The sequence below is a fragment of the Typha angustifolia genome, chromosome 5, assembly GCF_048772165.1.
Source record: "Typha angustifolia cultivar Huaian chromosome 5, ASM4877216v1, whole genome shotgun sequence".
In the NCBI taxonomy this organism is placed as follows: domain Eukaryota; kingdom Viridiplantae; phylum Streptophyta; class Magnoliopsida; order Poales; family Typhaceae; genus Typha; species Typha angustifolia.
Window position 1 is genome coordinate 6,627,972 of NC_133243.1, and position 25,572 is coordinate 6,653,543.

Genomic DNA, 25,572 nt, shown 5'->3' on the forward strand with positions numbered 1-25,572 from the left:
CCATTGCAATAGAAAAAAAAGAAAAGAAAAGAAGAGCTTCAGTTATATTAAGCAACTGGACAAAATAAGTGTATTTCTGTGGAAGGAGAAGAAGATGCGTAAAGGTTTCAATTGTCTAATTAATTGGAGGAAAGTTTGCCTTCTTAAATCACACGGGAGATTTAAGTGTTCGTTTGCCTTGGGTCCATGAGCATTCGCTTCTCTGCAAATGGTGGAGGAAGCTGCTGCACCAGTCAACAAAAATAGAGTTTTTGACAAAGCTAGCTTGTTCTAATTTATTTTACCAAAATAGTTTACTCTTTAAACTTATTACTAAAAATAAAATGTTGAACCAATTAGTATTTTATTTTCAAGAAAAAATATTAATTAGTTTAGTATTTTTATTCGATAAAAATATTAATTAGTTTAGTATTTTTATTCAGTTATATATATGTATATATATTTATGCTCTAATTCGTAATTTTCTTTGCGTTGCTGTAATGCTGTTTGTTCTCCTGGAATCTCTGCTGTTCAGAGATGTCAACAAATATATGCCTTGGCTCTGTGAACTTTCAGAGTTATTTTTTTTTTAATTTTTTTTTATTATTCATGAGTCTGAAGGTTAGATATGGACTGGACAAAGGATCAACCCTTCTTAGATATAAAGACACTTTAGGTTTTATCGAGTTTTTAGCTGTCTAGTCTAGGCTTTAAGCCATATCTTTCAAGCTAACCATACTATTGAGCCAAGCCACCAAATCATCGGTCACCAAATAATTTCTCCATAATATTATTTGGAATTGGAGTTGAACTCATGATTTGGTCTATGATACTTACCAACTCTACTAGGGTGGGTTAGTTGGTTTTTTTTAAAATTTTTTACTCACAGCCATCATGTAGCTTGACTACAAATAACGAACTTCATACCAAAGATTCTCTCAAGTGAAAGGAGCATGAATATTGATCCGCAACGTGGGCTCCGTTGAACCACGAGGAAACCTCTTTGGCTCTCATTATATATCCTCACTCAATGTCAGTTTTCACGTCACATAATTTATTTCTTCTCTTTAGATGAAGAGTAATTTTTACCGCCTTTCCCGTCTCTTTATCTGCCGGACGGATTTATAGCCTAGCTACTACATACAAAAGAAGACTGCATATGAGCTCGACAAATAGTACAAAGGTACTAAGAATTTATTAAATCGTTTAGTTTAGACTTTTTAAATTGTATGTTGTTGTAATACTGTTTTAAGCTATCGTACGATCTAATTCTTTAAATCAATCGTACTGTCAAATAATCAATCGAATCGATTCGAGTTATTAAGCTAAATCATCACTAGTTATTAAATAAATTTTTCCACGATAAAATTAAGTCGATCTCGAGAACACCGGAAGCTTAGTTGGTTGGTCAGCAAACCAATTTAGTACCGTACATCGGATGTAGACTGAATCACGGAGAGATGAATGGTGCAGTCCATTGGTTTCTATAGGGTAACCAAACTAAGCTTGGATACGACGACAGCTGGGAATGGTAGTTGACATGTGAGGCAGTGTCTGTCAAAGGCCGACATCATTTAATGAGATTGGTGTGGTATTTATGGTTGCCAGCAGAGAAACGTTTTTTGTTTGTTTGTTTTGAATCTGGCATGTACAAGGTCCGTACATGGTAAATTTAATATGTGACCATTGACTGTTATCTTGACTTGTTCAATTATTTGAAGATCAACTCGAACCAAACTATGGATCGTTAACAGAACGTTCCTAATTCTAATCTGATTTTTTTGTTTTAACCCCTCAATCCCAAGTTAGCCACTAAAATGAAAACAAAGATTTAATGTTAGTATTATTTTTATCATATATTTTATTGTCTTAGAAGGTAGTTATTCTTACTTACGATTTAACATGTTCGATGTAGAGGGTGTAATCATAATCATCTCAGCTGACTCCTAGACTGGATAATATATTCAGTTAGTTGTCTCCAGGCTATGGATCAACAAAGTCGCCCTTGACTTGTCAAAAGATTCCATCACTATTATGGGCTGTGCTAGTTTACGAGTTCACTAGCAGTCTAGCACCTCTTAGTTGCTCCCATTCTCGTCTCCCGTCTCTGATCAAAGCCATGGTGTTCGCCTGCGTTTCTCTTCTTTACCTTCTCCTTGTAGCTTCCTCTGCTCAATCTCTGACGACTGATGAATTTACCTTCAATGGATTCCGAAATGTCACTAATTTAAGCTTGGATGGCTCAGCTCTCGTCACACCGGAAGGTGTGCTCCAACTCACCAACAGCACCAGAAGAGTGATGGGCCATGCCTTCTTCTCCTCTCCAGTTCTCATGCTCAAAAAAGCCGATAACACTTCTAGGGCTCTTTCTTTCAGCACGGCCTTCGTCTTCGACATTGTCCCTGACGGAAACGCCGGCGGCCAGGGCTTCGTCTTCGCTGTTTCCCGCACAAAAATTCTACCCGGCGTCAAACCCGGGCCGTTTCTTGGCCTCTTAGGACCAAAAAACAATGGGAACTTCTCCAATCATGTCTTTGCGGTAGAGTTCGACACAGTTCAGGAGGCAACCATGTTTCTTGACAAAGACGACAACCACGTTGGCGTTGACATAAACAGCCTCATATCGAATATCTCGAGATCGGCCGTCTACTATACCGACGACTCCAAGAAGGTTGATCTGAAAATGGAGAGTGGGGAACCGATTCAAGCATGGATAGACTACAATGGCACAACCACAGTTCTCAACGTGACAATAGCTCCTCTATCACTACCAAAACCTCGCCGCCCTCTGATATCGAAAGCCATCGATCTCTCGCCTATTTTTGAGGAGTACATGTACGTCGGCTTCTCTTCCGCGACTGGAAAGGCGGCAAGCTCACACTTCATCTCTGGCTGGAGCTTCAAGAGTAATGGGATTGCTCAACCCCTTGATCCTTCCCAGTTACCCAACTTCCCACGAGCGCCGAGAGGTCCTTCAACCTCCAAGGCAGTCGGCGTTAAGATCGGAGTTGCATCTTCTGTTGGTACGCTTGTTCTGATAGCCATGGTGATCTTTGCCTCTTGGTATATATGGCAGCAGGCGAAACTAGCCGAAACTATAGAAGACTGGGAACTTGACCACCCCCACAGATTTGCATATAAGGATCTCTACAAAGCAACCAAGGGGTTCAAAGATACCGAGCTCCTCGGCGTCGGTGGCTTCGGCCATGTGTACAAGGGGGTGCTGCGGCGCACCGGGCAAGTAGTGGCCATAAAGAGGGTCTCAAATGGTAGTAGACAAGGGATGAAAGAATTCGTCACCGAAGTGGCGAGCTTGGGGAAGGTGAGACACAGACACTTGGTAGAGCTCAAAGGATGGTGCAAGCGAAACCACGACTTGCTTCTAGTCTACGAGTTCATGCCTAACGGTAGCCTTGACAAGCTCCTCTTTGACGGTAATACGAACGCACTTCCATGGGAACAGCGGTTTAAGATACTTAAGGCTATTGCTTCTGGTGTTCTCTACTTGCACGAAGAATGGGAGCAAGTGATCGTGCACAGGGACATCAAAGCAGGCAACATACTCCTCGACTCCGACATGAACGCGAAACTGAGCGACTTCGGTCTCGCCCAATTGCACGAGCGCGGGACGAACCCACACACGACTCGTGTGGTGGGCACTCTGGGTTACATGTCACCGGAGCTGTCGCAGACGGGCAGAGCAACGACTAGTTCCGACGTGTTCGCCTTCGGCGCATTGCTCTTGGAAGTCGCCTGCGGCCGGCGTCCGATTGAGCCGTCGGAGGAACCGAACCTGGTGAATTGGGTGAACGAGTGCCGGATGAAGGGCGAGCTGCTGAGAGTGGTCGATCCGAGGCTTGGGAAGTGCTACGCGGAGGAACAGATGGAAATGGTGCTCAAATTGGGATTAGTTTGCTGCCAGTCCATCCCGGAGGTCAGGCCTAGCATGAGGCAGGTGATGCAGTACCTCAACGGCGATGACTTCCTTGCAGAGGACAAGACTCTTTTGTTCTCAGAAGTCGACACCATGGACGACTTCGCGTCTCGGATGTCGTATCCTTCGTCATATGGGACGATGACGACCGGCTCTCTCAAGGGAGGGAGGTGATGGAATAGTCTCTACCTGCAAGAAGATGGATTGTTGCGTCGTTTGGAGAAAATTGTGATAGATATGAGTATAAATAATAGTAGAGTATTGTAATCAAGCCTACCTTATGTGGATGAATAATGCATTACCGTTGACATAGATAGAGTCAAGAGTTCGGTTTAATATCAAGCTCACCTAATCAAATCAGGTATTTATTTGAGTTGATTCTATAGATTGAGTTATGAAGAGGCTAGAAATTTGAATTTATCCGGGATGAGAGATGATGTACAGGCAATAAGGTTTTTATTCTCTTTTCTTGCTATAAAGAAGTAAGAAATTTGAAGGTTTGCTCTCTAAAACTTTTCTGCAAGTCTGAGGACTAAGGGCCAATGCCTCTGCCTCTGCCTCGAGTGGGGATGAAGCATTTGTAGGCCTGGCGCATATGAAGATTGGCGTGCCACTAATATCCCGACAAATGACTCCAATACCTGCGGAATATATAGTCTGATGGTCCGATTATGCCCTTACTCCAACCCGGACCCAATTGGCAACCTTGAACTCTTGACTTCTTAAACCCAGTGAATTATTCGAATTCCAATCAGGCAATCAGGACACCATCCTTACATAGCTTCACCTTCCTGCATTGAGCGAGCTCCTCGACGCTATCCCACAGGAAGGAAGAAGGATATGACATTCGAGACGCCAAGTCCATCCTATCATAATCTAAGAACAAAACCAGTTCCCAATTTGAGCACCAGTACCTCCATCTAGTCGTGGAAGGGCGTTTTGAATATTTGGCTTCAATCTTTCTCATTGTTTATATTTCAATAACTCAAACACCTTTTTATTCATCATTATCCTCATCCTAGTGTTGCAATCAAACACCAAAAATATAATAAGAGCAAGTATCTTCAAAAACAAAAATATATATAAAATGAGAATAATAACATCTCGAATTACAAATATTTTGAGGTATTGATCCTTGTTTTGCCTTTAGTAGCTAGATTATATTTTTTATGGCGTAGAATCAAATCGTTAAATAGATCAGATTCAGATTGGAAGTAAGAACATTCTTTTAAAGATACAAAAAGGAACTATTAATGTGGACATGAATTTTGGTTGATGAATCATGCATTATAAATAATTTGGACAAGTCAAGATACTGTCCAAGTCTAGGCGGACTGATAAATTTATTTGTTAGAAATGTCTTCTCGCCAGTCAAATAACAAGGGAATTGGCCAATTAAATACATATAGGGTATTTTTTAAGTCCTCATTTATTTTAGAAATAAGTTTAATTTTTAAAGAAATATTTTCTTTATTATTTTTAAATGAGTTTTTTTTTCTAAGAATAATTATTCTTATGTTTATTTGTATTCTAAAACAAAAGTGTAATAATTATTTTTGATTTGATATAAAGTAAAAAAAAGATGAAATATATATATTTCTTATATTTTTATAAAATTATTATAAATACCTTTCGATTTGATATAAAGTAAATTGATAGAATATATAATAAGGATAAATTAATAATTAAATTAGTGTATAATATAAGATATAGTTTTGATAAATATTATTTAAAATTTAGAATGAAATTGTTATGATGTTCAACTTATTATTTTAAAATAAAAAATTATATTCTAAAATAAATAAATAAAGTATTACTAAAATGAACGAGAGCTTACATCATATCAAATACTATCAAATAAAGACCCAGCTCCCAAACTTATTGATATAATTTACCAGACTTTCTGGATGGACTTCAATTAGCATTCATCTTAATGCAGTCATTCAAATAGATACATCGATTAGATTGCCTTCAGTTTGTGAAAGCAGCATGCATATAGTCTAAATAAGGAACGAGACTACGGCAAAGCAAACCGAGACAAGAACAAAAGTACGAAGGACCATCAAGTCATCATCTCCCTCGTCATTCCCAGATCCGTAGTCCCGTCGAGGCCGCAACAAAGCGAATGGATTCCATCTCGGTCGATTCGGCTCTCTCTCCACATTCCCATCTTGATTCCTACTTCCATCTCTTCCACCCGGCAATTGAAACCGGCAAACAGGGCATGAATTATGTATACTGAGCCATGGAACGATGCAGTCCGAGTGGTACACGTGCTTGCATGGCATCTCCCTCGCCTCCTCCCCCAACTCGAACTCCTCTTTACAAACTGGGCATTGCGATCCATCAGTCAGATGTGCTTCGCTCACGAGCACGGTCGGCATCGCGGCGATGGTGGAGGGCGGCGCAGGGGGCGGCCCGGGACGGTCGTTCTGCGTGAGCTCTTCGATGAGGTTGTTTAAGTTCGGGCCGGTGAAATAGTCCTCCGTGGTGACGGTAGGTGGAATTGAGCGCTCCATTGGTGGAGTTGGGATAGGCGGCGTAGGAAGACGGCGGCGGGGTAAGTTATCGAAGGCGTTTTGAGATCGGCTAGGGTGGAAGCGGATGCAGGGGAGGGAGATAACCTCGGGGGAGAGGGCGGGGCGAGGAAAGTCAATCTCGAGGAGGAAGCGACCGGAGCAACGCGGGCAGAAGACTTCGGAGGAGGGGGAGGAGATGATGCGGGTGGCGGAGCGGCACTCATAGCACCAGAAGAGGCGGCACGTCCTCCCCGCGACGTTCGACGGCATGTCTTGATTCTTGAAGATATCAGGGATTAGAGAGGAAATGTGGTGGCGAATAGTGGGTGGAATAATATGGGGGTGGAATGCATAGTTTGGATGGAAAGAATAGCTTTCCGAGGAGTAGAAAGCGATCCTGTGGCGAGTTGTAAATCAGTGATTGCCTTACAAAGATGCAAACCTTATTGCTTGAAACCAAGAGAATGAGGAGGAAGGCATCGCAAGAGTGCGAGAAAGAAAGAAAGTTTTGTGTTGCAAAGCTAGCTTGTTGTAAGATTAGCTACCAGACCAAGTAAAGCCAAGGTCATCTTTGAGAAACTTGTCTTAGGCCCCAATTCAATCAAAGGCCACGTCTAAGGCCCATGGGTCATGTATATATAATAAACGCTTTACAAAGCGAGAAATGCTTGCTTGTGTCGGAAGTTCTTTAGAATGTAGGCATGCATGATATGCATCAATACTCGTGAAGTCGCTTTTAAACTGTTAGGCTTTTTTGTAATCAGATTAGTTTAAAGATTAAATCTAATTAGATATAAAAAAATTAAAAAAAAATTTAGTTACTAAACCAGATTAATTATTTTTTTAATTTTTTTAAAAAAAAAACTTAATTAGATATTAAAAAATAATGATAATATATTTAATTATCGAACTAGATTAAAGATTTCTAAACTAATTCAGGAGAGTCTCTGAACTCAACAGGCCTTAAATAAGTACTTAATGGTGACGTCTAAGATGAAAAAAATAGAAAACTATATGCATAGCTATCTATCATATGGCACAAACTTATGCAGTTTTCAAACTTGTACATACATGAGATAGTGAAAAAGAAAAATATATCCTCCAGGTTCTTGAGAGTAAAAGTCTGTTAAATGTAGATCCAAGTGCATGATAAGAGAAATGAGTATCTTGGAAAAAATATATACATGCAGAAATATTTGACCTGTCATGAAGATGACAAAGTTGACAGGATGCATCAACTTGAACTATTTAGTTATAATCTAACACCGTTTAGATTATACTATTCTTTCTAAAATGACTAGAAATACTCTTATTTATCATTTTTCTTCTTCCTTAGATAAAATACTCCAAAAGAAAGAGAGCAAATTAATTTTCATAAAACTGAATAAGGTTAGATATAACAGTTAAAGTTGATTTTTGGAAGATTGTATATATTCTGGATGAGACATAATTTTTATAGTATAGTTAACTTAACCTAGGAGTCTAATTATATTTAATTAACACATTAGATAGTTTATTTATGTACTTATTAAATAAAACTGAAGGCTCAATTTGTAAATTATTAAAAATAAATAGTGTAAATCGAAAATAGGTTTTAAAGGAAGGGTGTTAAATAATAATTAGGAATATAGTATTCTTTTGTAAGAGGAGACACCATCACTGAGTCCAATCTATAGTGTCCAGGCGTCCAGGTGGCTCTCGTGGGAATATTCACTCACATATTCCAAAATTGATCAATAAAATTACGAAATGCCATTGTTTTCTTTTATATATTCCTTATTTTATACTAAATTCGATTCATATCCTTTATAATACCCTAAAATGCTGGAGTCCATCACATTTCCTCTCCGTTCTCCGTTGAAACAACGCGAGAAACGGATTCCCTTTACTTGCTCCTTTTCCTCCCGAATCGATTCCTACCCCTAGAAGAAACAACGACCTCGATCTCTACCTCGGCTCGCGATGGATCTTTCCCAGCAATCCCGCGAATCGCTGCTTCCAAACTTTCTCTACTCGTCTGTAGCGACGAGGACCATGGGGATCGAGAGGTTCTTGAACCGGACCCCTAGCCTGCAGGCGGCGGATCCCTCTCCTGCCGTTGGTGGCGATCCGGCTGGATCTTTCCTCATCCAGTCCCCGAAGGAGAAGATCGAGATGTACTCCCCGGCGTTCTACGCCGCCTGTACCGCCGGAGGGATCGCCAGCTGCGGGCTCACGCACACGGCCGTCACCCCGCTCGACCTCGTCAAGTGCAACATGCAGGTGAGTTAGATACTTAGATCTGGTAGTTGCGCAAGAGGTCTAGATGTAGGGTTAAAGATTCTTTTTGTTTGATGCGATTAGGATTGATAGGCCTGGATCCATGTACAGATCCTTACGATTTTAAATAATTGATGAATTATTGATACTATTAGTCAGTTTGCATAGTAGATCAGTACTGTTTTCTTAATTTTGGTTCGATTCTATATGTTCCATTCTAAAAGAGTTTGCTTCAGGGAGCACTATTCTTGTAGGTTCCTTTGTTTAATGCGGTTAGGGTTTAATTGGGTTGGATCCGTATACGGATTATTTTATAGTTTGCATAATAGTTCACCGCTGATTTGTTGATTTTGAGCTGATTATTGTATGCTTCAGTCTAGAAAAATCTTAGTCTTTTCATTTGCTTGGGAGGGCATAGCAATGTACTGAGTAGCAGCTGGGTAGAAGGTGGGCACCGAGGCTTTCTAGCATATTTAAGATATAAATATAAAAAATAATTATATATAATATATGATATATGCTAACAGAGTATATATAAAAATTTAATAGTAAATTACACTAAAATATTAAATAATACGATCACAATTCACAACCATAATATAATAATTAATACGATCAAAGTTATCAAAACCTTAAGAATAGGTTTACAACCACGGTAAATAACATGATCAAAACTATCAAGTTCACAACTATAACACATAAATGCGCTCTTCTAATATTCTTCACAATTTTGAGGAACAGGTTTGTTTGCTAATAATTTATCATTGGAATCTTCATCAAGCTCTACCTCAACAATATTATTGTTGTCTATTCCCTCATCCTATTGGACTAATTGCTTATCTAGAGAAAGGAGGGAGTTTACTAGTAGTAGCTTGCGTAGATCTGATGTTCTTCCTCGATGCCAAATATTTTTTAGCCTTTGTCACAATCTTCTAAGTTAACCCTTTATTTGGAAAGGCTTCCTGCTTGAGAGGCTCATTATCCAATAAATCCATTGCATTTTTTCTTTCTTTTTTCTTTTGAAGATATATGATCCTTCTCTTTTACTACCTTTTGATTCTTTATTCGTATATTAAATTATACATAAACTAGATCATTTCACCACTTTATTTCCAACTTGTTTATCTTCTTTGAATAAATCTGAAATAAAGACTAAATAAATATGACAATAAAATTTATCGATTAGAATTGACAACTTAATCTATACAATAATATATTACTAATTCAAATGAGCTCCAAGTTTTGTCATATTCTGAAAAGGTATATGTCAAATTAAGAACTTAATCTTTGTTTTTCAAGTAGGGGCTCCAGCTCTATTTCCACTCCAATTAGCTTAAGCTTAAAAATTAGGTATTAATTTACTAACTTAAATGATGGGAATTATATTTTCATTTACTTTTTTATTTTTGATTGTATTTTATCTAAAAAATTAGATTTGATGTTACAGTATTCAATTCGGTTAAAACTCTTAAAAGTTTGGGAGATTTGATTGTTAATTTATTTTGAGGTAAATTTGTTGGGATTTGGTTGCTTTTTAAGTTAACAAGTCATAGTTTAGTTACATTGTGAAAGATCCGAATTAGATTAATTTATGATTTGATGTGATCTCATCTCTCTACATAGAGGTCAAGGGAATTTTGAAAAAATGATGGAAATTTGAGAAATAGTAATTTTGTGGAGGATTCCACATTTATCTCTCTTCTCTTCTCTTTCTCCTTTCTATCTTTTATAGTGGATTTCACGCTTCCTTTGTCTCTACCGATCTATGTGGGTTTGATTTTCTTTCCCCTATGGCTTGGTGGGCTATCTTAATTTTTTCAATTTATCTAGTCATGCTAGTATGAAAATGATACTTGGAGGTAGATAAACAGTTATAGAGGCCTTATATTTTCTCCTTAGGGGTGGATTTAGATGCCTCCTTATCTTTTTCCATATTGGGATGTTCTTCATCTCTAGGACACATCAATAAACTAACACGTCATACTTTATATCTTGTGATGTCACATAAATGAAGATCATGATTTCCTTCTCACGTTCATTTAAATCTTTAATCATTTTTTTCCTTGAACACCATCTCCAACATTTGATTTATACAGTGAGGGACACAAAATGTCTAATATATGCGAAGATTTTTTTTAGCAACCGTTTGTGGGGCGTTATGTTTTGAGGCCCTCGGCCATGGGCCAAAAAAATAGGTCTACTGGCTAGTGCGGATGGGCGTCGCGTTCTCCAGCAAATATCCCTCTGGCATGGGCCTGTGCATGAGAAAACTAGCTAATAAGGCTCATTTTTTGCCCCTTGGCTGAGCATCCACAAACTGCTTAGCAACAGGCACCCGTCGTTCAATTGCTAGTTGCCCACTGTGGCTGATAGTGCCTGATATGGGCCTGTGCAGGAAAAAACTAGCCAATGGGACTCAGTTTTGGCCCCTTGGCTGAGCTACAATTGCTAAATTTGTAGTAGCACAACTTGGAGAACATTCTTCTCTTTCACTTCCTTGAAACCATCAATAACAATATCATGGATATATTCACCTAAATATGCCTCTTTAGAACAATTAGCACAATATAGAAAACTAACCCCTAACTTACAACTGATTCATAAGTTTATATTGCTTCTTGGCTTTTGATTTATCCAAGAATCATTTAAAAGCGAGATATTATTTTTCTTCCATGCAACTCTATGGTTCTTCAAATCATCATTTGTTTTAATTATTTGTCTTTTTTAAAAGTGACTCGTATAAATTATGCATATATGCCAACTAGTACCCCATACCATATTAACCAACTACTTTTATCAAAACATAAAATGCTTAGTCGTTAATGCAATGAAAGAGGATGCTACACTTGTATATTCGGTGCCCTAAGCAGTTGTTCACTCTTCTCTTCTTTTTTTCAAAAGTATTCTTTATGCCTCTTTCTTATCTTTCGTTGTTCTCTAACTACAATTTTTGGATCGCTGAATTTATCCATAGGACCTCTAGCCCTTAATCTTTTATTTGCAACATCTAAAATTTCTAAATCTTCTCTTCAAATATGTTTATTTTTTTACCTCATTTTTGTTGCCTTTCTTGATTTTTCATCCTTTTTCTTTGGATTCCCCTTTAGATGTTCCTTACTAATTTTTGTACTTCATCACTAGCTATAGCGGAGCGCTCTCGGCCTGCCAGCCAAGAGATGGCTGCCTTCCCTATTAGTGGGGTGGTCGGTGTGCCGCCCTACCTGGATGACCGCCAACGATGCTTTTCAATACACTAGCGCATAGTATGCTTTTAGATTCTTTTGTTTGATGTGATTAGGGTTTGATATATTTGTATCCGTATACAAATCCTTATGGTTTTTAATAATTGTTATATCGATGCTTATATTGTTTAATTTGCATTTAGATCATTTTTGATTTTTTTTGTTTTGGCTTGGCTTGGCTTTGGTGTGTTTCGTTCTAGTGAATCTGTCTTTTCATTTTCTTGGTAGTGCATATTATGCATTTAGATTCTTTATTTCATGTGATTAGGGTTTGATAGAACTGTAAGCTTATATGATTTACTTTGCGTAGTTGATCGGCGCTGATTTCTTAGCTTGATTCTTAATATGTTTCATTCTAGAAATCTTGGTTTTTTTCATTGCTTGGGATTTGGGAGGGCATATTATGCTTTTAGTTCTTTTTTTTTATGTGAGTAGGGTTTGATCGGTTTTGGATATCCTCATGGTTTAAATAATTGTTATATTGGTGGTTATATGATTTAATTTGCATAGTTGATCAGCGCTGGTTTCTTGATTTTGGCTTGATTCCTGTATGTTTCATTCTAGAAATTTTGTTTCTTTTTGTTGCTTGGAGAGCATATTATTCTTTTACATTTTTTTTTTGGTTTGATGCCATTGGTGTTTGATTGCTATATTGATGCTTAATTGCTTATATTTTTTTAATTTATACATAGTAGATCAGGTCTGGTTTCTTGATTTTGGCTTGGTTCTTGAATGTTTCATTCTAGAGTATCTTGGACTTGTTCTTTTGCTCCGGAACCATATTATGCTTTTCGATTCTTCTGTTCAATGTGATTAGCGTTTGACAGGTTTGGAGCTTTTGGACCCGTCCTTATTGTTTTAAATAATTGGAGTATGGATGCTTATAGTAATTAATTAGCAGAGGAGATCAACACTTATATTGATTTTGACTTGATTTAGGTGTTTCATTCTAGAGAATCTTGGTTTCTTCAGTTGCTTGGGAGGGCATGCTTGTTTGTAGACGTCTGTCTATAATAGGGATACAGATCTTGATCTGAGTTCATCTTTTTCTTGCCATTTTTGTGGCTTCACACTAGCTTCTATAGAATTGAAGGTTATCTGTAGTATATAGAAGTATTTCGGTCTAGAATTGAAGGTTCTGTTGCAACTTTCCAGATTGATCCAGCCAAGTACAAGAGCATCACATCAGGATTTGGCGTCCTTCTCAAAGAGCAGGGGGTCAGAGGTTTCTTCAGGGGCTGGGTGCCTACACTGATTGGTTACAGTGCTCAAGGGGCTTGCAAGTTTGGATTCTACGAGTTCTTTAAGAAGTATTACTCAGATATTGTGGGACCTGAATATGCTACCAAATATAAGACATTGATTTACCTTGCTGGTTCTGCTTCTGCTGAAGTCATCGCAGATGTAGCTCTCTGCCCCATGGAGGCAGTAAAGGTGCGTGTGCAGACACAGCCTGGATTTGCTAGGGGATTGTCTGATGGATTGCCAAAGTTTGTCAAATCCGAAGGCTACACTGGGTAAAAGTCTTTTTTTATTGGTTATCTCACTTGTTTCTTAACCTTCTGTTTATAAATAGTTGGTAACCAATATATTGATGTTCCATCATACAGACTATACAAAGGATTGGTTCCACTCTGGGGGCGACAGATACCTTGTGAGTTACCGTCTCCTTTTTTTCATAGCTTTAATGCATATGTTTGTCTCTGTCATAATAGTTGTTTCTTTGAGTGCATCTATTTTGGGAACATGAAGATGAGATTGAATCAGTTATCTCGAAAGCTTCACATATCTTAGGTATGAAATAAATGATTGGGACTAGGAGTTTGGATCAGATGCCTTATTTCTTAAAATAAGGGTTATAGCAAGGTTCAAAAAATCAAGATTGGTTTTCTGAAAAACCGATACGTATCGGCCGTATTGGCCGCCTAAATTGAATCAGACTTTTGTTAATTACGTAAATTCTAAATATTATTTTAAAATACAAAAAAATATCTAAAAATTAAGAAAAAATGACAAAAATAAGAAAATAAAGAAATAAAAACTATGCTACAGTGAAACTATAAAGAAGAAGAGATTAGATAGATAGTGAGTGGAAGAAAATCAAATAAAAGAAAGAAAAACTATGGTGTAAAAAAAAGAGGAAAAAAAAAGATAGAGAGTGGAAGAAATAAAAATTTGAGAGAGAAATAAAGAAATAAAATTATCGGAGTTTGCCGGAGTTAGATCTGTCTCGCATGAGTTCGTTGGAGCTAGATCTCTCCATAAAAAAAAACAATGGCTATATGGTAAACGGAGAAAAAGAGAAAGAAAGAGTGAACGAGAGAGACGGAATGAAAGAGAAAGAGAGAGTGAGAGTTTTGATTGGGCCTGGATCGGACTCGATTTTAATCGATCCGGCAAGAACCATTATAACATCTCATTTAGGGGTGGGATGTTATATCTCGAGTGAAGGGATAAGGGTTTTCTTATTATATTATTCTTATATAACAAAATAATAAATTAATATTTAGGTATATTAGTAACAAATTAATAATCTGAATTATTTAATTTTTACTTTTTATTAATATTTTATTTATTTAAAGTATTACTGTATCAAATAGTCTAATTTTTTTTATTGTTTTGCACTTTTATATTAACTTTATATTATATTATACCATTACTTTTGATTTTGATTCTAAGTTGAATGTGATTAATTTTGATAATTAATATTTGTTAAAAAATAAATAATTAATGTTACTATTTTATTTTAAAATATGAAAAAAAAATCTATTTTAATTATATAATTTAAGTTCAAGATAATCAGCATCAGTTTAAAATAATAATTTATATTATCAAGGATAACAATGTAATTTTATTTAGTTTTCATATTCATAGTCCTACTTAAGCCAAATAGTTGACCAAAATTGGAATATGATATTAATAATGTTATCTCTTGGGATAAGCTTAGAGATGATTTAAATCTCCTTATCTAATCATGCAATCGAATGCACCCTCTGAGTTGCTCTTTTGGAATGTCAATTTCATGATTTACTCTCTTGAAGAATTATGACCGTCCTTCAAGAGGATTAAAAAAGTAAACACGGTTGTTGTACTCAAAATTTGATTTTCTTTTGACATCTTGATAAATCTCTTTCTCTCTTCGCTCTCCTCCTTAGCCATTTTTTGTTCCGACAACCCACTAGCATGAGATGTCCATAAGGGTGAAAACGAGTCCGATTAAATCCAATTTGATCCGATTGTATATCCTAGTTTTGTGGGATATAGGTTGAGATTTTTCTATTTATTGTGATATTCGAATTCGGATATGGATATGAGTTGAAGAATAATATCTAAATTAATATCCACATATAATTTAGTTTAAAATATTATGAAAATAGTGCTATAAAAGACTTTTTTATACTTTTATATGAATATCTAATCTAGTTTTCACATATATTTACTAATTGTCTATAGATTATAGTAATTATGTTACAAGTTTTTACACATTCAAAAATTGAATATGAATATATTGGTATCTGTATTCATAGTTGTATTTAGCGGATATGAATTATTCACCATCCATATCCGTAATCATATTTGAAGAAAAAAATTGGATACTTAGATGATTTTAGCTCCATCCAATTCTTATATGATGCTTTTTACCCCTAGATGTCTGCCTGACAAGCAAATGTCGCATGGCACATAAATCCTTGGATTGGAATGCCTCACTAATGGAACTACATTGAATAGGTTCTGCAGACAAGTGGATCTATGTCTTGTAGAAATTTGAGTGGAAGTAAAGAGCTACTCATTATAACAAACAATTAACTGATTCAGTACTTATATTTAATAACTAAGTTATTCTTCTTAAACCTTAGTTTAGTCATATAAGCTAATGTGAAATCTGATTAGTTGCATTACTGAAAGAAAATACAACTGTCTTTTGTCTCATTTAGGCTGTATGAACTTGTTGATACAAAATGGAATATTTTTTCTAAAAAAGTGATGTAGGTAAAAATTTTGCCCCACTATTATCAACTTTGCTTTACATTTGAAATTGTCACAATGCACGTAGTTTTTCTTGTAATCTAATTGTGGTTCTCAAGATTTTATGGATGCGTATAGCAATATTCCTCTCTGCTTGAGTATTCTTCATATTTATGTAAATGGAGTTGCACTCCAATGAAGTAGTTTATAGTTCAAATAACATAGAAACATGCTTGAGTCAATCCTTATTTGAGTGTGGTTCACTGGTAGAAGCTAAATCATTTGCCGTTTCCAGTTTGAAAATATAAATGGTTGCTTAAGTTGACCTGGATAATTTTGTTAGATATTGTACTGTATTTAATTAAGAGAGCTTGCCTTTAATTTGCATTGATGAGTTGTAAACTTGTTAGAAAAACTGTTAAGTGGAACGATACTTTTAGTTCCTTAGCCATTTAAGTTTTTTCCCTCTTAATTTGGTGCTTCCTTATTTTATTCTGCATAGAGTTCTTGTGCTTAAATTTCAATTGAAATTTTGAGTGTTGAAATCATTTTGTATGCAGTTCATTTTTTTTAGTTGAGATTAAAAGGCTACTATACTTAGGGAGACTATTTGTATCATAAACTTTTGATCTGATTTATTGGGGTGCCTTGCAAGGCTAATTTGTAATTATTGAAATTCCCATTTATCTCAATGTTACTTTCCCAAGTTTCCTGTGTTGTGCTTTCAATTTGTCAAAAAGCAATAATCAAAACCTAGATGGCTTTTACTTTTTGTAGTTTTATTCATTAGCTTAGGAATGAGAAAGTGCAATTAAAGAATCCTATGTGATTTTTTTTCCTTTGGATTGATTTAATTTTTCTTGTTTGGATATTTTAGATAATTTTGGTGGGAAAAATAGAAAGAAAAGAGATGGGAGGAGGAGGTGGTGGTAGCCGGAGGAGAGAAGAGTGCGTGACAGGGGAGAGGGAGAGGAAGAGATGGGGAAGGTAGAGTGAGAGAAGAGAAGGGGAAAAAAATGAAGTTTGGCAATTTTGCCCTTATGAAAGGGGCATTTTCTATTGAAATTTTTCCTCAAAAATGTCATTCAAATACACAAATAGGAAATATTTTCTCTCTATTTCCTAAGGAAAAGCCTAATTTCCAACTGCTTTCTTACCTTGGATGATTCATGTATGCAGATACTATGATGAAATTTGCATCTTTTGAGACAATTGTGGAGCTGCTTTACAAACACGCAATTCCCACACCAAAGGATCAGTGCAGCAAGTCTCTACAGCTTGGAGTGAGCTTTGCTGGTGGTTACATTGCTGGAGTCTTCTGTGCCGTTGTTTCTCACCCTGCTGACAACCTTGTCTCCTTCCTTAACAACGCCAAGGGTGCTACTGTTGGTGATGTGAGATTTTTAAGTTTCTATGACCTCTTGGTTTTCGAATTCGCGCATCTTGATCTATAAAATGAATTGGGTTTATTTTCTGTTGTAGGCCGTGAAAAAGCTAGGACTGTGGGGTCTTTTCACTCGTGGACTTCCTCTTCGTATTGTCATGATTGGTACTCTTACTGGGGCACAGTGGGGTATTTATGATGCTTTCAAAGTCATGGTTGGCCTGTAAGTATCTCTCTCTCTCATTTTTTGTGTTTGTGATAGATTAGGAGAAAATTTTGACCGTGATCTTCCTTCTAATGAGCTTGAATTTTTCCAGGCCAACAACAGGTGGAGTTACTCCTGCTGCAGCTCCAGCTTCAGAGGTGAAAGCTGTTGCTTGATTTTCTACAGCTGTCTAGCGGTATTCATGTGCCCATCCTTGATGGGTTCTTACTATTTCTTTGAAGTCGTCTCGGCGTGTCATGGGATGTTTTTGATCTCTCATCCCTAAACCTACGAAGAACTCATTTGATAGTCTTAGGTGGCATAGTAATTCCACGGTTATCATTTGATAATTAGAGAATGACAAAGGCTTGTATGGCCTCTCCGATTCTCCTCACTTGCTGCAATCTAAAATTTTTCCAATGAATGTTTAAAAGTTGAATTACATTTTTGGATATTGAGTGGGTTTAAAAAGAGTTTACAATGCGACCTAAACCAAAATAACTGGAAAAGAACGAAAGACAACAAGTTTGGTGAATAAAAACTCGTGTTTGTGAATGAGATGAACGAGAGAACCTTAATAGAGGTTTGTGAATGAGATGAACGAAAACAAATGTTCAAAGAAGATTCAATATGGACTGCCGCAATACTAGGTTTCCTGATCATGATGCATGCGTGTCTCATGTGATCGGTTGTGCATTATTTGAAATAGCAACGAATGTAATTTCTCATGTATAGATTTTAAAATGAAGCATATGTCAAATTATCCGCCCATCAAAGTTGTACTTTCAAAATTTTGATTTCTTTTTAGTATAGTGTTTAAAGAGAGACCTCGACAATCGGGTATAAAATAATCGTTCTACTCTCACAAGTGTCGTTGTCAGAAACTTTTAAAAAGTAAAACCACAAATATGAAAAAAGAACTTGCAATTCAAATATAAAAGGAGAAGAAATTGCAACCAAAAATATTTCTAGAGTTTTTAAGGAAAAAAATCTCATATTATAAAAGGTAGCACTAACCAAATCAAAGAAACAAGCACTTGCAAAAGAAGGGGAGGAAGTTGGGCGATAGCTCTAAAAGTAAGATTTCCTGCCGGCCAATATTGCAGCATCACAAAAAAGGGGGGAAAGAGACTTGAATGCAAGCGTAAAAGGACTAACACAACTGAACCACAACAACAAATGGAAAAAACAGAAAATGATGAAAAAAAAAACTTTTGTCACACAAGACCAACTGTTACAACACAGGGTACGTGCAAGGAAGTAGCAAAGGGAATAGGGATGGCAAGCGGCAAAGTGTGGAGAATGATTTAAAGGAAGAACGAAGGCTATGAGAAGTGCAAAAAGGAAGAGGAAGAAGAAGAATGAGAAGGAAAGCGAAGGGAATGAAAGACCTCTCGCAGAGTATAGGGAAGAGCCTCCGGGAGGGGGGAGAAGCCCTTAGGAAGTGAAAATTTTTCCTCAGACCCTAGCAGATGCAATAGGATTATGTGACTAAATATTGACATGTTAAACTGCCTGTCAAGTACCTGTTGCATTGTCCTTCAATCCCTGCACATAAAGTTTAGAGTAGCTCAACCTTTTGTGTAAAAGAATTATCAAGAAGAGTGAAGTAGTTCAAAAACAAAAACAAAAAAAGGAAGAAATGAACCGTGACAGAGCACAGAAGCATGCCATGAATGCTCATTAACAAGAAAAGCATGTCAGTTAGGAGGGGGGAGGAGGAAGGCTACAAGGAAACCAATGCCAATGGGGAACTTGGACTAAAAACTTGTCGGTTCCTCTCGTTCCAAATGAGCAACCAGAATAGGCCAAAGAAGTGGGTTTGTGGCATGCCTCAGTGTTGGCACAATGTCTTTGTCCTTCGAGAGAAACAGTACTATTTATCAACCATGGGAGGGGAGGGCACCCTGAAACTAGGAATAAGGAAGAAGTCCTGGTATGACCTAAGAAAGATGCAATCAAGGAGAAGATGCTGAAGGGGGGCAAGGGAAGGCCATTTCCTAGTGAACAAATAGCCCATATGAACTCAGATGAAAGGCAACCAACTAAGGAAAAAAAAAAATTCAACTTGGAGGGCAAGGAAGTTTTCCTCAAACTGGTTGCCTAGTGGGGGCAGAAGGAACCCACAAGCATTAGAGTCGAGGGAGACTACAGAGAAGGACCTCGAGGTCGAAAACCTCTGGAGATTAAATCGTAAGAGTTTCCAAGCTGGCCCATGCTACTGCAAAAGGCTCTAACCCTGTTGACCTCAGCCAAGGTCATTCAAAAACAAATTGCCCAGGAAGGGGGTGCAGGAGAGTTTTCAAGCATCCATGATAGTTTGGCATTCTAAATGGAACATAAAGTTCTCTACCTTCAATGCAAGGGTTTTTTTTACATAATTACTACTGAAAACTTTTAAAATATCATGATTACTATTATATTGTTTAAAATATTAAAATTATCATTAAAACCTTTTGACTATTTCAGAGTTGACATTATGATTAGTTTTTAATAAATATTCAGAACACATTATTATTAAAATTAACAAACATACAAAAATAACTTAAATACCTTTTTTAAGTTTATAATGTAAAATATTTATCAATAATTTTCTTCTCGCATAAAAGAAAATTATATTCTACTAGATATAATATTAGATAGCTTTTAGACCATTTTAAATAATTTAGGCAAGGGCAAAATAATTTTTTTAAACTTAAGTTATGTTTTTAATTATGATTAGTTATATTTATCTAATGAAATGATATTTTTAAAAGAGCATAATAATTAATGGCAATTATAAAATCTTGAAGAATATAGTGACAATTGTGATTTTTGAAAGCTTTCAGTAACAATTATGTAAAAATTTCTTTATGTAATTCATTTACCTCGGCCTAGTTGCCTCCAAACTAGTGGTTGAAGAGACTTCTTTACTTAAGTGCGTGGTATGGAGAGCTTTTGCTGCAGCAATAGCAGAATCACCTTTCTTTAGTATGCCCTCAAGCACCTTTACTTTCTCAAGTAATAATCCAGCATTTGAACTGGCAGTACTAACCAATTTATCGGCAGTCTTTAAAGCAGTGCATAACTAGAATATTACCAAGAAAAATGAGATTGGATTACCCGGACAAAAATCTATATAGTATATAATTAAGTTTCCCTAAGAAAAGACTCAGCACCTTTAGCATCAAAGCAGTCCATGAATGATCACTCCCAGATAGTGACTCAATCAACTGCTCGTAATTTTCCTGCAGCAGGGCAAGAAATTTATTACTTATATGAAAGTCACATAGGATGTGTATAAAGCTGCCATAATTTAAAGCATACAAGCATGACAGGGGACAACATTAGCAACGAAATTGCAAAACTGAGTCTAGTCAACCCTAAGAAAATCATTATCAGCCAGGTTTGACATGCAGAGCACAAAGGAAAGATAATTTATCACATCACGCCTTACACCTTGGTGCCAACAGTTCTATTATAGAAATATTAAAGTATCTCCATTTCTTTGCAGCTTAATTCTGAGAAGGAATCTTTATCTAGAGTGATATTAACAGTGACTCTAATCTGTGACTCCCAAGTCATCCACCCTGTCCATTATTTGTATCTATATGTTTTAACTATATCCTATATATATGAAACTTATGTAATCCTGACAATTTCAATCCAACTACTATACCACATACTGTCAAAGTCTTCATTGTTAGAGTCCTAGCTATATGCCAATATTGCCACTTCCAGCTATCTCATTAAGCTGCTTTTTATACTTTTATTCGCAGAAATCTGCAGAAAAGACCTCAAAATACAGTTTGACCATCCATGATATGAACATACAGCTTCTAGAGATGTCCAGGGCCTACTGCGTGTCCTCTTGTGATTCTAGTATTTAATATTTCAGAGGTCATTAAAACCAAGTTTTCTGTAATCCCCATATTTCTGCTTTCATAGATCAGAATTCAAATGGATTCAATATGAAGAATTATTGGGAAACTGGATGTCAGAGGAATAAGATAATCTTAGAGCTGAACTGAGGATCATGAGAAACAAATCTGAGAACTCATTAACATAATAAATTTCACAAATTGCAATTCCTATGATGCCCTTCTATTGGCAGAAAATACACTTGGAAGAAGAGGATTCATATTGGTGATGTGATCGTCTATTCATATTAACTTCCCATCAAGGCAAAGATTTGTCATCTTTTTCCAGGAAAATCTACTCAGAGAATAGTCTGCTATTTAGAAAAGCTAAAATTACAGAAGCAGTGTGACCTGTCATACCTTAATAGGAATCTATTCAACGGTTCTAAATGTTATTTAGCCAAAATTTTAAAAGCACTTTGCTTCGACCTCTCATACCTTAATAGGAATCTATTCATGAAATTCCTCCATAGAAGGAAAATCTAATAAGCACTGCCGCTTCAACCTCTATACACTAAAAGGAATCAAGATTACATCCCAAGAAGGTGCCGAATTAGTCACCTTGACCTGATTCAGCGCCACTTGTATATATCAGACACCTTCAAAAGGAAGGTCTCTTTAAGTCCAAGACCGTGTATAAGCTTGTGCTAAGTCCTCATAAGTATTCCTCACTTCATAATTATTAAGTTCCAAGAACGAAACTACATTATTGATGAGTTCAGGCGAAAAACAGTTAGAATTAAGTTCGATTAGATCAAAATAAACAATTTAATATAAGAATTCATATAGAAGTAAAGTAACTGATAAGAATGGATCATTGTTACCATATAAATTATAGACCTAGTTAAGGTTACAAAGATCTAGATAAGGCCAATCATTGGTTTTCTTGCTATATTAAATTAATTGGAAGAAAACAGAAGTAACATGAAGAAAAAATGATCCTCCGACATATATTTCCTATAGTGAGAATAAAAAAATTTCTATGATTCTTTGTGCTTTTTTGAGAAGGTATGCTCATGGTGTTCAAGCTTTATGGTTAACTCTTTTTATGCCAAAATTATTGCTTGTCCAATCAATCACTAATTCTAGATGACAAACATCAAAAATACTTCCACTCCTTGACAAAATTTAGGCAAACAAGTTGCATCATAAACTTTTTTTTTTCTTTTGCACTTAAAGAAACGAATAGAAAACTTATGAGAAGCATAAGAATTCACAAGAATCTAGACTTTTAAGGTTAAACTTCAACAAATTATCATCTGTGGGAAAATGTACCAATGGAGAAGAAGCCCAACTGAGAACTGACACAACTGGGATCGAGAGGATGAGAGATCATACCTATCTGGATGGCCAACACAAATAATATGAGGATGGCTCTCAGTTATGTCTTCTAAATCAAATTACAACAATGCATGGTGACATGATGATTGCAATTCAGTCAGAGAGAGGCACTACATTGTGCAGCATCCAAAGGCCAAGAATCACTCAATAACAACCAACACAAAGAGATGGTCAACGTTTCTTGAGGCATATCCTGTACTAGCTTCTAATTAACATAATCTAATCTATGACCACTGCAAGAAAAATAGGAGCAAGAACCAAGAACTGGATTACATACAACCATGTAGATTTTTCAATCAAGAACACAAGAACTCATCACCACGGATTCTTGTACTCAATTAAAATTTATCTATTTTCGTTAATAATCTGATCAAGAAGAGATCATTCGTAGATAAATATCGAAACATGTAGATGTGAACCGACAGCATCGAAAATTGTATCACGGAGACAAGAATGCACATTCTCAAATCGAGTAGATAGCAGAAACCGGAAATCTAAGCATAGTAAATCAAATGTAAAGTTCCGATCTATAATGAGAGTATCAACAAACGTTGATTAGGGTATAGGATCAATACCTCAAACAAGCGTTGGAGATCGGACGGTTCGAGAAGACCGTCAAGGCCCGCGGTGGTGAAGAGAGGAGGAGGAGTCTCCTCGACCCCCTCCACGGCGCCGTCATCGGCGGCGACGTCGCTGAGCAAATCGCCGATGCAGAGAAGTGGACCACCGACTCCACGCATCTCCTCTCTGCTGAAATGTTACCCTTCCCCTGCGGGCTTCGACTTTTAGGCTTTGGCGAGGATGACAAACCCGAATCCGAAATCACACGTACTCGATCCGTTTATTTTTCTTGGCGAGTACGGACTGCGGACTGGAGTTTGGCACGAATAATACCATGCGCGAGCGTGTGACCGGAGATGACGTGGATGACTGAGATAAGGGACAAGTCACTTTCGCTTACTCGAGCAAGCAAAATAATTGAGACTTATAATATTAACATGTTCTATTAAATATATTATGTTCCCGTACCAGAGAGGAGTACATTTACTGTTTGCTTAAAACGACGTTTGTAATATTATTCTTAATTAGAAATGCCCCAATGACAATAACAAATGTGTAACACGTAGAAAAAAAAATTATTTAATATAAAAATAAGAATATAATATAGAAAAAAGATAATGAATACAATTGAGCATTAAACACTTCAAATCTTTTATGTTTAATAAAAAGTCCATTATTCAGCAGTAACAGTTTTAATTTTTTTTAATTTTTTAGTATAGAAAGGCTGAAAAGCAACTAGTATATTTACATTCTACGTCTAGTTAAGCTCCTACAATTATGAAAAGGCAGTAACTACAAAACAAGTTCAGATGGCAAAATGAGCCCATTACCTTGACCTTCCCAAACAAAACAGAGTTAATTTTAGCTAGTAGTCCAATCTACAGTTATATATGTTTTCCTATATATATTATAATTATTTTAGACAACCGATAAGTTCACTCTGATCTTCTCCACGGAAAGAAATGGTTGCTGATGCCCCCAATGAGTACGTCGCTTAGACATTAGAAGGGTTAAAAATAAGTATAGTACTGTACCTGGTCTAGTCTAGGTTGAATAGTATTTCCAGTGTCAAATAAATAATGTAATCAATTATTGTGACGGTGCTTTGCCGGATCATGTCCATGTATTCCCCTGCAATGTCATAAATTGTATACGATCTAGTCAAACTTAAATCTTATAAAATTGTATTAGTGGCCAAATTTTTAGGTGGGAGTTGAACGAGTAGCATTGAGATGTCCTATGGCCCATCTTATTTATTGCAGAGAAAGCCGAAAGTAATACACGATGCATGAATCTGAATGCGATTTGACGTGCTGTGTGGACCAGTTAGTAGTACAAATTTCATGTCCCTTTCTCAATGCCTTCGTAGTTGCTCTGCGCCTGCCGGCTTGGGTTAGGTGAAGAGTACCTACTACTAATTTGCTTCCTAAAAAACTATTGCTACTAAATTGTTATTGTAAACAATGCCACAGATTGCGGCTAATTTTGTACTTAAAGAGCACGAAAGTGCAAGCAACGTAAGACTTTAAATATTGTTTACTAACATATTTTTAGAGAATAGAGATGAATCAGCAACTCTCAAATAAGGTGATATTCTTACGGAGTATATAGTTTCAAACTTTTCAACTCAGACTCCTTGGAGCTTTGAAACAACCTCTTGGTCTTAGTTCAAAAGAACTAGATACTAAAATTATAAGACCAGCACTGTATATATCATAAAGTGATTAGAGAATAATATTTTATTTTATTTTTTGTATTTGAGAACTATATCTCTTTCATTTCCAAACTATGAGACTTTTTTTTTTTAAGATTAAGGTCTATTTGACTTAAACTTAGCCTCCCTTCATTTTGAGAATAATTTTTTAAAAAAAAATTTAGAATACAAATCTTAATTCCAGAATAAACTCATTGTAGAATATAAATAATATTTATTAAAATTATATTTCATATCAATCTACTTTATATCAAATCAAAGTGTATATATAATAATTATGTAAAAACTAAAACAATTTTTTATTTCATATCATCTAAACAATAATTATTACACTTTTATTTTAAAATTCAAGTGACTATAAGAATAATTATTCGTAAAATAATAAACTTATTTTATGAATAAAAAAATAAAATTTATCTTATTTTTAGAGTAGACGATGTCTTAGAGATAAGAATAAGGGTGTAGTCCAATTTGAGCTTGAACAGAGTCTAGCTCTAATCGAGCTTATATTGAAATTAACTTTGAGTATATATTTGTAATTAAGTTTGAATTGAAATTATTTTAATTCA

At 36.1% G+C, this 25,572-nt stretch overlaps 4 protein-coding genes across 4 annotated transcripts; 2 read left to right on the forward strand and 2 right to left on the reverse strand.

The window, feature by feature from the left end:
• The first annotated feature begins 456 nt into the window (after positions 1-456).
• On the forward strand, positions 457-4,352 carry LOC140760462 (L-type lectin-domain containing receptor kinase SIT2-like). The gene has a single exon (XM_073097431.1). The coding sequence runs from the start codon at positions 2,099-2,101 to the stop codon at positions 4,085-4,087; it is 1,989 nt and encodes a 662-aa protein (XP_072953532.1). The 5' UTR covers positions 457-2,098; the 3' UTR covers positions 4,088-4,352.
• Positions 4,353-5,793: 1,441 nt separating this feature from the next.
• LOC140760459 (probable E3 ubiquitin-protein ligase RHC1A) lies at positions 5,794-7,073 on the reverse strand. Its single transcript, XM_073097396.1, has one exon. It carries the CDS (start codon positions 6,700-6,702, stop codon positions 5,914-5,916), a length of 789 nt encoding a protein of 262 aa, XP_072953497.1. The 5' UTR covers positions 6,703-7,073; the 3' UTR covers positions 5,794-5,913.
• A 1,168-nt stretch (positions 7,074-8,241) lies between these two features.
• Positions 8,242-17,930, forward strand: LOC140760058 (mitochondrial phosphate carrier protein 3, mitochondrial-like). The gene is made up of 6 exons (XM_073096850.1): positions 8,242-8,694; positions 13,089-13,450; positions 13,544-13,587; positions 17,079-17,293; positions 17,382-17,506; positions 17,601-17,930. Exons 1-6 carry the CDS (start codon positions 8,395-8,397, stop codon positions 17,662-17,664), a joined length of 1,110 nt encoding a protein of 369 aa, XP_072952951.1. The 5' UTR covers positions 8,242-8,394; the 3' UTR covers positions 17,665-17,930.
• Positions 17,931-18,421: 491 nt separating this feature from the next.
• LOC140760059 (uncharacterized) lies at positions 18,422-23,514 on the reverse strand. Its single transcript, XM_073096852.1, has 4 exons — positions 23,304-23,514; positions 20,647-20,715; positions 20,356-20,555; positions 18,422-19,036 (listed from the first exon to the last, which is right to left on the reverse strand). The coding sequence occupies exons 1-4, from the start codon at positions 23,466-23,468 to the stop codon at positions 19,030-19,032; spliced, it is 441 nt and encodes a 146-aa protein (XP_072952953.1). The 5' UTR covers positions 23,469-23,514; the 3' UTR covers positions 18,422-19,029.
• Between the last annotated feature and the right edge of the window lie 2,058 nt (positions 23,515-25,572).